This window comes from Cydia amplana, chromosome 14 (genome assembly GCF_948474715.1).
Source record: "Cydia amplana chromosome 14, ilCydAmpl1.1, whole genome shotgun sequence".
Lineage (NCBI taxonomy): Eukaryota > Metazoa > Arthropoda > Insecta > Lepidoptera > Tortricidae > Cydia > Cydia amplana.
The window spans coordinates 3,022,899-3,034,416 of NC_086082.1; the positions used below are offsets into that span (position 1 = coordinate 3,022,899).

General features: G+C 40.0%; 1 protein-coding gene across 1 annotated transcript; it reads right to left on the reverse strand.

Annotated features, from left to right (window-relative positions):
• Positions 1-3,319: 3,319 nt before the first annotated feature.
• LOC134653907 (SET domain-containing protein SmydA-8) lies at positions 3,320-11,217 on the reverse strand. Its single transcript, XM_063509270.1, has 10 exons — positions 11,142-11,217; positions 10,012-10,263; positions 8,887-9,042; positions 8,250-8,510; positions 7,720-7,842; positions 6,995-7,182; positions 5,033-5,248; positions 4,214-4,401; positions 3,928-4,040; positions 3,320-3,475 (listed from the first exon to the last, which is right to left on the reverse strand). Exons 2-10 carry the CDS (start codon positions 10,255-10,257, stop codon positions 3,320-3,322), a joined length of 1,647 nt encoding a protein of 548 aa, XP_063365340.1. The 5' UTR covers positions 10,258-10,263; positions 11,142-11,217.
• Between the last annotated feature and the right edge of the window lie 301 nt (positions 11,218-11,518).

Here is an 11,518-nt window from a genome sequence, read left to right on the forward strand (position 1 = left end):
TTAATTGTGTCTCCCAATAAGGATCGTCATGTACAAAGAAAAACCGGCCAAGTGCGAGTCGGACTCGCGTTCCAAGGGTTCCGTACATTAAGTCCGACTCACGCTTGACTGCACATTTCTTATAGGTTTCCTGTCATCTATAGGTAAAGAACTATTTTGTGTATTTTTTTTTCAAAATTTTAGACCCAGTAGTTCTGGAGATAAGGGGGGGGGAATGGTCATTTTTTGCCTATTTTCTTGAATAACTGCTAAACTACATATTTACCCTAAAATTATAAAATATATATATATGAGATTCTTATAATGAGCTCTTTCATTTGATATGTAACACGATATAGTTTGAAAAACTTTATTTTTTAATTTTCTCATTTACCCCCCAAAAATGGCCTCCATATTTAAAATTCATTTATTTACGTTACACGTCCATCTTTGGGTCACAAACTTACATATGTGTGCCAAATTTCAACTTAATTGGTCCAGTAGTTTCGGAGAAAATAGGCTGTGACAGACGGACGGACAGACAGACACGCGAGAGATCCTATTAGGGTTCCGTTTTTTCCTTTTGAGTTAACATTAAAGTCTATGTCAACGTAAATGATTTGTAACTGTTATGTCATTAAAATGTCAAATAAAGATAAAAATAATACAAATGAACCAAAGAACTAAATGTCATGTTTAAATACAAATCAACAATTTAATAATAAATAAAATTTGTATTGTTTTTGTAAGTGTTCTGAGAAATTAAATGAATAAAGGAAATAAAATTACATATGTCGTTACAAATTCAATTCCATGTACTCATTTACAGAGTACAGGGGGTTATCCAACAAAAGGTTTCTCAATTTGCGCTTAAATGTTTCGTCATACGGCTCATTTCTGAGATCAGCAGGTAGGTGCTCGTAGTAAGTCGGGCCGATGACACGTGGGTTCTTTCTTGAAAGTGCCATGCGACGGGGAACTGTTCTCAGACGCCCTGCAGCTCGAAGCCGTTTGCCCGGAAAGTTAACATGTGCAAATTGGGATATATTCTGTCTTACATATATCAGTACATCGAACAGGTATTGTGAGTAGTGCGTCATTATACGTTGAGAACCAAAGAGCTCTTTACAAGGGTGCCTGTCTTTTACACCGGTAAGTGTACGTATTGCGCGATTCTGCATTATTAGAACTCTTTTTGCATCTGTTGAATTGCCCCAGAGCAGTGAGCCCTATGCCATAATAGAATGGAAATGCGCAAAGTACACCAGCTTTAAGGCTTCTGATGAGATAAGTGGCTTCAGTTTCCTCAACGCAAACGACGCACCACCCAATCGATCGCAAAGGTTGTCTACATGGCACTTCCAATTTAGAGTGTTTGTCAATCATAAACCCTAGGAACTTACTCTTTTCGCACATGGGCATCGGAAAGTTAGCCATGCACGGTGGCAGTTGAACCTTTCGACCGGAAAACAACATAACATTTGATTTCGAATAATTAAGCAATAGCCCATTTGCTGAGAACCATGCCTCCAATTGGTTGCAAGCATCATGAATTTTTAAAGCCAGTTGGTCATAAGAGCTTGCACCAACCAACACAGTTGTGTCATCCGCAAACAATACAGACAAGCCAGATCCAATATTCGATGGTAGGTCGTTGACAAATAACAAAAATAAGGTACCTATTTCCAAGGGAGGAACTATAGACTAGTCAAAGCCGAGTCTTTCAAAGATTGCATATCTGTATTGGCTGTATTGCATTTACTCGAGGGAGTCGAGAGTTTGGGAGAGTACCGCCGTAGCTGGGTGGGGTGGCCTTGAGCTTAGGGCGTTAGCCAACGTAAACTGGCCGCGTAGCCAACGTGCCAATCGCTAACGCTACGTAGCGAACGAAACGCAACTGTCACTGTCACACTAATATGGAAGAGTGATAGAGAGACACAAAGAGATTCGATGGCGAAGCGCAAGCGATTGTCACCTTGACTGGACCGCTTGAAGATGTCGGTTCGATTTCGGTCCCGGCCAGCCAATTTTTTTATCTAGAATGTACAGTATTTCAATGCTTAGGTATTGCCGTGGTAATTGGCATATAGGTGTGACTTTGTGCACAACGAACTCTTTTAAGATTCGACCTTCGATTTATGTCGAATCATTTAGCAAATATACCATCGTGGATTTTTTTCGCGTTATAAAAATAGTTAGGTAATGCAAAATTCAGCAACTATGGAGATAAGTTGGTTTTGTTGCAGAATTTTAATATGAGTCCCGAGCGAGCGGAAGATTAATTTAACATAATCAAAAGCGAAATCTAAAGGATCTTAACCCTGGCGAAATATTTAATATGTAGACTAAGGGCGAATGAATTGCCTATAAAAATATATTAATCACTGACAGAATACTTAAAGTAATTATTATGCGAAGGAATAAAAAACTATAACCAAATTAACTCAATTTATTTGACTAGTTCGGTATACAGTGTACCTATAGGGATCAATAATAATGAAAATGTATTGTATCCTATGTAAGTTAAGTATTTAGTACGGAGCGAGCTCTATCTATGGGAACCTAGCCAACATGATAATCGTTGATAGAAAACATTGAAACTAAAAGGGTCATATTCCACCTGTCCAAAGTCTACTCTCTCATTAAGCAAAATGTGAGACACCAATACACATTGAACCAATGATTTATAACTCAAGATAGGTTATAGGCGTTCCAAAATTGAAGCGCTTACCTTGTGACAAATTGGACAAGTTGCCTTTAGTCTCGGCTGGACAAGCGAGAAATGTGTACGTGCTAACGAGCTCCCGTACACCGAAAGTGAAAGGGACGACCTTATGTTTAACAACGAGTGTGACAAAGATGGATGGAATGAGAAAATTAATCAAAAAGAACAGATTTCTTCGTAGGCACAGAAATTAATATGGAAGTATTTTGTGTGCTCCTCAAGTATGAGTATAACCTATCTATGGTTTTATATAATATCATTGCATTGAACAAAGAAATTGGGTAGGTGTAGTACCACCCTAATGTACAGAAATAGTCACGTGACTTTTCGTAGCGTCTATCATCCCGATACATTTTTTCTTTTAGCGTATGTACGATTGTCATGTTGGCTAGCCTGATCATACGCAATAACCGCAACCATAATACGATTTCTTGTCGGCCCGATTCAAACTTTAAGATACGCCAATTAATAGAGATCTAGAAGCGACATGGATTAGATATGTCAGTGTTAAATGTGACATTTCTTCAAACAAAAACGACACTGACACATCTGATACATATCGTTTCTTGATCTATTAATTGACGTATCTTAAAGTTCGAATCGGGCAGTGTATGTTTAAAGAGGGGCGGGTAGATTGGCAGCCAAGTTCTTGATGAGCTCGTCCATATGTATGATGTTGGAGCGCGCCTGCTGAGCGATGCGGCCTTCAGGTAGTTCTGGGGGCTCGTGCTTCAGCAGTTGCACGGATTGCAGCAGAATTCGCCGGGATTCCTGCAATACAATACAATATAAATCCAGCAAGCTGTACCCGCACCTTTTTCATTACTTAATCAAATTGTTGCACAATGTTTAGATAAATACTTACCTACTTACTCTTTATATCTAAGATGGGCTAATTACCTGCCTATTACTCTATAACTAAGAACAGCTGTAAACCGAGCATGACCCCTGGACCATCAGTCATGGACTTCCTCCGTCCAGTCTCTGCCACTGCAGCATGTAGCTCGAAGAGCTGCGTGCCCCGTAGTCTGACACCTGCTGCAAACTGCGTTATATGGTGACATTCGTACATACCGAGACATATCCCAGCATGACCCCTAGCCCATCAGTCATGGACTTCCTCCGTCCAGTCTCTGCCACAGCAGCATGTAGCTCGAAGAGCACGGTGCCCCGTAGTCTCACACCTGCTGCAAACTGCGTTATATGGTGACATTCGTACATACCGAGATATATCCGAACATGACCCCTGGACCATCAGTCATGGACTTCCTCCGTCCAGTCTCTGCCACTGCAGCATGAAGCTCGAAGAGCAGGGTGCCCCGCAGGCGGACCTCCGCTGCAAAAATGCAATTTAAAGATGAAAATCGGTCCCCGGTCAATGGTAAAACTATGCAAACTATCTTACACTGGCCTAACTTGGTTTGTAGCTTTGTAACATATCATATAATGGATCAATCCCACGCACTTATTGATACGATCATTATGTAACACAATAAACGTTTTTATTACCAGGTGCTAAGGTCTCAAGTAGATCAGCAATGCCGCGACAGAGTTGCGTCTTCAGTAGAAGCCTGTCATCGCTCACTGAAGCCAAACCCAGCTCGCTCTCTTGGCCAATCAGCTGGGCGAGGGCTAGAGAGACGTCTGTTAGGTAGTAGTGCCGAGGATAAAGGTAGGCGCTGCAGTGGTTTATGAACCTGGGAAAGAAATTGCCAAATATTAATGTCAAATATTTTGACGACTGGTCTGGCCCAGTGGGTTAGTGATAACAATATAACAGTAATAACATATACTAATCTATGAGTGACCCTGCCTGTGAAGCCGCGGTCCTGGGTTCGAATCCCGGTAAGGGCATTTATTTGCGTGATGAGCGCTGATATTTGTTCCTGGTTTACTATGTATTTATGTATGTGTATATGATATATATCTTTGTCTGAGTACCCACAACACTAGCCTTCTTGAGCTTACTGTGGGACTTAGTCAATGAATGTCCTATAATATTTATTTATTTAATGTAACGAAAACATGTATGTACACGTCAGATTACATTACTTACAGAGATAAGAGCTAGTTAGTTCTCTAACAATAACAGTTCTGTAAAATGACGCTTGGTCTTCGCTAAACAGCGGAGAAGAATATACTCAAGCTTAACAAAAGTATTCTTGAGATAAGGTTGCTAAAAATGTAAGGCTGGCTCTGTTGTAGGATTCCACCAGAAAACCGCTTAGATAAGATAACTAAAAATGACTTGAATTGAAATTTAATCTTACCAAGACGAGGTAAGCTTATGGTCTGAGCCTGTCCAGAAAAAACCCATTAAAACACTACCTTTCACAAGCATCAGCATCTCCCTTCGGCATGATGCTGAGCTCCCTCCCAATGTCTTGCAGAAGCTGTTGCATGATGGCGTCAGAGACGGCATCCTTGCAGACCCGGCAGATCCACATCTTCTGGTCCAGGTTGCGGGTCGACGGGTCTGGGGACTTGGTTTTGTGGAGGATTGGGACGAGGAAGGTCTCCGGGAGGAGGTAGCCTTTGCAGTCCCTGTGGTGATGGAATGAGCGTTGTTTTAAAATGTAATACAGACAATGCTACGATTTCTACTGATATATCAACTACCTGGCGTGGATTCCTCCACGTTAATAGATATATCTAACATAGCATAGCATCTAGTTAATATATATTTATATTTAAATACTATTTATTGGAAATCGGAAATCGGCTAAAAATTATAATTTTCTGACAGGTCAAGTGTAATGAAGAATTATAAACAAACATTTTTGAACTCATTATTTTTTAAGTTGATGATATTTTTAATTCATGTCACCCGGGCGAAAAAGTGGATTCATTTGCTACCTATAAAATGTAATTGTATCGCTACATTCGCTACCCTAGAATTAGGTACTACACAAATACATCCACCTATAATCACATAACATATTGAATGCTTGAACTAACCTATAACCATAGAGAAAAAAATACATAGATTGCTCACTCCATACATCAGTTTTAGTACCAAAAAGACTATTAGCATCTAGCATCGAGTAGCGGAACTATCAGTACTGCTACTTGACAATAGATGTAGCAGTACTGATAGTTCTGCTACTCGATGCTAGATGTAGGCACTGAAATTAATAGTCTAACTGATGTATGGAGTGAGCACTCTTGTCTTACTATATTTCTCTATGCCTATAATTAACCCTTCCTTCCCTTTTTTTTGTCCATTGTCGAGTTAAAGGAAGTAAGCTCATAATCATAATTCATAATGTACCAGTCAGTAGAGTTTTTGCAGATATTTAGGTACTCTAGAATTCTAGATAATTAAGTTTAGTAGATATAATGTGATCTTTTAATTGCGAACACCATGCCACTTGTTTGATTACTTTGATTACAGATCTTTGATCTCGCTGGTTTCTTATCAACTCGTCACAGATAAGATAAGGTCTTTTAGGTGTTTTTTTAGGGCACGCAATGATTTAGTGCGAATTATGTGTTACGGTAGACTGTTCAAATAATGTTGTTGTGTTCAAATAATGTTAAACTATAAGCTACGTACTCTGCACCGACTTTTCCGTGATAAAACGTGAAATAAATTTTAATAAAAGTCATATTTACATAATATATAGTTTATGGTGACACTGCCACACTCTGCAACTACAAAGCGGAGTTACCTTGGTCCTACTCTATCATCACGTGTATCGTCACGTGTTCCTTTGATAAATCATTATATCGCATAATTGTGCTCAGAGATTATGAAGACAGTAAACTTTCGTATCAATTCACGCGTAGAATCAGAAAATTAAATGCAGCGCATTATCAGACTTTTCTTTAGAATATTCTTATCTTTTATAAATAATTATCGTGATGGACGTGAGAGCAAATTTAGCAGACGGTTCTTTTTTAGTTAAAGCAAACAGTCTTGTTTTGCGAAAAATCGAAACACGAGCAAGTAAGATGAGTACGATTATAACAGTGTGGGTAATAATTTTGCATAGTAACTGTTTGCTTTATGTGGCTCATACCGTGACACCATGCTGAGTGAAAACCATTTAGACCAACTTTTATAATTTCGTATCATCATTTTTAGTTAATTTAATATAAGTGTATTGTGTTAATAAATTGCCTTTCTTTTCTTTTTATTTCTTAACCCTTCAAGTGGCATACGTCATTTTTCAGTAGGTAGTTGGAATTTTAATTTTACTTTAATTTGTCAAATTTAAAATTTAATTAACATTATCGACCACGAGCCGGTGACCTGCCACTTGAACGGTTAAAGGTAACCTAACTTACTTCTTTTTACATTTAATGGCACTATAATTAGTTCCAAGTTCCGTTGGATCCGCGCAACGCGCACACGCACATTCGAAGAACTTGGAGTCCGCGAGATGGTGGCGACGGGCTTCGGTGCCCCAAAGAGGGTCTGTGTAGCAGACGGTGATGTGGCTGCCTGAGGGGATGTCCTGGCCGGCGCAGAGGACCTGGGGAGCATGCAGTGGTTTAAAAATGGTCAAGTGAATAGACTTCCTTCCGCACTAAAAGTCAACGGTTTAAAAAAATTCGGATCATGCCTAAGCTTAGTTTTTCCTCTGGGTTGAATGGTCAGGGTGTGACATTCGTTGACGCTCCGTAGCGTAGCGTGGGTACTGCATGGTTATGTTACGTGCGACAGGAGCGTTTTGTTTCGCATTTTGTCTACGCATGTTGTTTTCCTAAAAACCAATTCCTGCGCAGATTTTTGGGATGCGGTGGACTAGTGCCCGGGCTCTATTAGGATGTAACCGAGAGCGCTATTGCAAGTAAATACCTGTTATCAGTGTTATCACCGTTTAGTCTATGGAGTATAACAGTTCTTGTTTTGTTTCTATGGATGAAAGAACAGTAGGTATAATAGCGACAGAAACTTGTGTTTACGTGTAATGTATTTCGCGTGTGTGTACATTGTAATATACAGTCGTGTGTGTGTCCATTTATTTTTCATTCGTTCCATTCGCTTCTAGGCAAGTTATAAGACTTACAATCTGCCCATCAGAAGTGAAGCTCTTGTTGCAGTTTGCGCGGCAGTTGTGCTCCACCATGGAGATGCGATCGAAGACGGACACATACTCCGGCTCTAGTAATGGAACTTCGTGGCCGTTTATCTGTAAATGAAATCAAAGAGTTAAATCACAGGAGACCGAACAGCTAGCAGCTAGTTTAGATCGCAACAAAAGCTTCCTGTGGTTATAAAATATACTGCCGTAACACTGGCAGTGTTGGCCGAACGTTGATTGCAATTGACCATTAACCAGTACAAATTGAACCGCAAACCGTAACGGACGGTTACAGTTTACGGTTCAATTTATAATACTTAATGGTCAAAACTGGTCAATTGCATTAACGTTTCGGCCACACTGGCCGCTGTAAAGGAGCAAGGTGCTAAACTTAACATGACTTAACACACTTATTTTTGCACCCAAAGTAATATAATAGGTCTACGATTGCACCCCACTAAACTCACTTGCAAAGGATTGGCGTGGAACTTATATGTATTAGAGACTAAAGTTACCTGTAAAATCCCGCAGCACTTCATAATCTCCTCTTCACTGAACACCCCCTCCAACTTGAAGAACTTCCAGATAAAATCCGCGATCATCTTCCTGTCGTTCTGCCATTTGTCAGTCCCACGGCGATCTTCGCAGTGTGACTCCAGGGCTTGGAGCTTCTCCCAGAGTTGGACGTCGTGGTCGCGCTGGTAGAGGCAGCGGAGGACAGTGATACACTGGTAGTTTGGGTGCGGCACGCCAAATGATGAGGATGGTATGGATACCTGGTATAAAAGTTGGAGAGCTAAGGAATAAGAAACATATTTTTAAGAAGGGAAATTAGGGATAGCGGAATTGGAATTAAAACAATAAACAATTGGAAGAACGGAGGCCCAAGAAAACAGAATAGGACTTAGGATAAGAAATATACTTATTGAAGAAGGAATGCCATGCATAGGCAGTGAAATACGACTCGTCCATATTGGGAACCTTTGTTCTGTAGGTAAGTTACATATACCGTACGTTTGGTTGGCATCCATTACTTTCTAACGGAATATTGATGATAAACTTGAGAAGTTTATATGACAAGAAGTCCTCCCGTAGCTTCTAAATTTTTTATGTATTTAGTCATTATTACCTACACTTATTTTTTTACTTTACCTTCTCCCCCCTTTTCTCGGTGTAGTGGCACTCTGGTGTATGCTCGTCCCGCATAGTGCAGTCTTGAGAGCAGAAGGGCCAACCGCAAAGCTCGCAGTCCACCGTTTTACCAGCTTCCAACTGCTTGTAACAACCGAGGCATACCGGTGGAGTCACCTGCAACAGTTTATCGTTACTATCTTTCTATGTAGATAGGTATTATCTAGTCATCCAGCTGGAATAGCTGTACCGGATATTTGGAACACAGTAAAGGCTAAATTCGGAAACACTTATATTGGCCGGGATATGAACCGTGATTACCTTTTGTATTGTTTTCGAGCTCCCGATATTGCTGCTAGTGTGCTTGGATAGACCAACAAGTGTGAACGCGACCGGACCAACGAGTGAGAACGCGTCCGGTGGTAACGTTAAAAGCGAACGCAGACGACGCGCACGAATGAGGGTAGACCGAGCGCGGTCTACACAACTTTGACACCCACCCTCATCTTCAGTTACCGTAAAATGGGGTGAGTAGGCGCAAAACTGACATTCAAACCTCGATAACATTTTATTTTTACATATGCAAACTGAATGTAAACAGTATAATAAGTGTTCCGGACGTTTGTATTTTAGTTTTTATCTTATTTTGGGTAGTTCCATTTCATAACTTTGACGATAAAGAGGAAAACCCACCTCACCCCGTAGTGCCTCGTATTTGGGGTGAGAGGGCTTTTCATACAAAGGTGATTTTGGAAGAATGTTGGATCGATTTTTTTTATTATGCGTATTACTATAGCTCCATAATAAATTGGAATACATTATTTTTGTAGCAGTAGCCTTAAAATCCCTTCTCACCCCCCTCTCAAACCTTCTCTCCCCATTCATAACCCACCTCTCCCCGCGAAACCTACTCACCCCATTTTACGGTACCCGTGAACAAGATGATGAACAAGATGCATGTAACTGCGTCGAAATATCGGGAGCTCGAAAACAATACAAAAGGTAAATATAAGTCTAGTGAAACTAACCGTGAATCATTCAAAACTGTTAAATTCGCAAAGTTAGGATAATTTACCGATCTTAATTAGTCTGCACCAATGCACTCAAGAAGAACTGACATGGAGGTTTTGTAATAAAGGAACTTACTTGAGAAGGTCCGGTTATCAGAGGCTTTTCTTTCACCACAACATCACCAGGCTTGATATCCCTAGTGGCTTCTAGGAACCTCCCTACTTTATCATCCTCTTTCACCCTGACTGGTGTACATTGGTGCTTGTGCTGTTTCCAGTGCTGCTTCTGATGCTCTCGGGAGCAGTAGTGGACTTCTTGGCAGCCGGAGCATTTTTGGGAGGACGGGGCGAGACAGACGTAGCAGGAGCCGAGGGACTTCATTGTCAGCTGAAACGTGAAGGTAAAGAAGATTTTAAATTATGGTGGTTTTAAATTATTGGTGGGGGATTTTTAGGAAAAAGTTTTTGAAAACTCGTGATATTTTGATTGTATGCCGTCGCTTGAAAGTTAAATTTAAAATGCCTTTGCTTATACTAATAAAAATGTATTTAATTATAATACTAGCCGTTTACATACATATAGGTAGTGATATGCCGACTACGAGCAGCTAGGTAGTTAGTGGGATACAATTCTCATATCTTTGATAATGATATTTGCTATCTGTTCCATTTTCTCAGGCAGTTAATAAGTTTCATATTTAAAACAAAAAGAAATTGTATAATTAGAAACGAAAAGTCCAAATAATAGGCATTTAAATATTCGATAAACATTGCTATTGCAAATTACAAGGCGTTACCGGCTTTTGGCTTGGATATAATTATGCATGGCTTTTGGCTTATAAAGCTGGTGATTAAGTATTAGGTAGGTATTTTAACCAACGTTTAATAATATCCAATACAAAGAACGTAGGAATCATATCAATGCAACTACAAGAGTTAACTGTCGGCAAGTTTTTGCGCTCTATTTTCGTTTTCACACAATACCTATACTACCTGCGTTATAGTTTGGAACAAATATATTGTTGTTCATGAATTCGCATCGCATGGAAAAATTCGCACGACACTACGAGAACCAGGTACGAAACTAGTTAGTCAAAATCATTTTACTGATTTTTAAACACAAGAACGCCCTAAATTTTCTTGTCAGGATAAAATCAGCATAATTTCTCGTCTCACCGAAACCGGTTCCGAGCAAAATTGTGGACACTTCACTGTTCTTAAATTTTGTATAGGTACAAAAAAATCTGTGTAGTTGCTGCTGCATACCTTAGTTTAAGAATCCAATTTATCACAACGAAAGCTACGCTCCACGTGCGCGCGCGCCGGGAGACTGCATGCGATGGCAAAAATAGCATTGCGCTGAAATTACTGAAGCTACTCGAAGAAATTTGAGGCCGCATTTAAGGGTGCGTTACACGACGCGTTTTGTCGGCAAAAGCCATACGAAATTGATAGAAAACGCCAATATCAAAACTTAATTAAATGTATGGAAATAGTCACGTGACTTTTCGTAGCATATATATCTCATCCCGATACATTTTTTCTGTTCGTTTAGCGTTTGTCGATATCGATAGCGGATAGTCCCCTTGTAAGGAGTCGGGTGGGTATGAACGATTCTACCCTCTGATAAATCAAATAGGGAG

What these genes read in the sequence shown, in the direction of transcription:
- LOC134653907 (XM_063509270.1), bottom strand. Translation starts at nt 10,257, where the DNA reads ATGAAGTCCCTCGGCTCCTGCTACGTCTGTCTCGCCCCGTCCTCCCAA. An exon ending in TGATAACCGGACCTTCTCAA is followed by an intron (nt 9,043 to 10,011) that starts GTAAGTTCCTTT and finishes AAACTGTTGCAG; the next exon opens with GTGACTCCACCGGTATGCCT. An exon ending in CCGAGAAAAGGGGGGAGAAG is followed by an intron (nt 8,511 to 8,886) that starts GTAAAGTAAAAA and finishes CTTTTATACCAG; the next exon opens with GTATCCATACCATCCTCATC.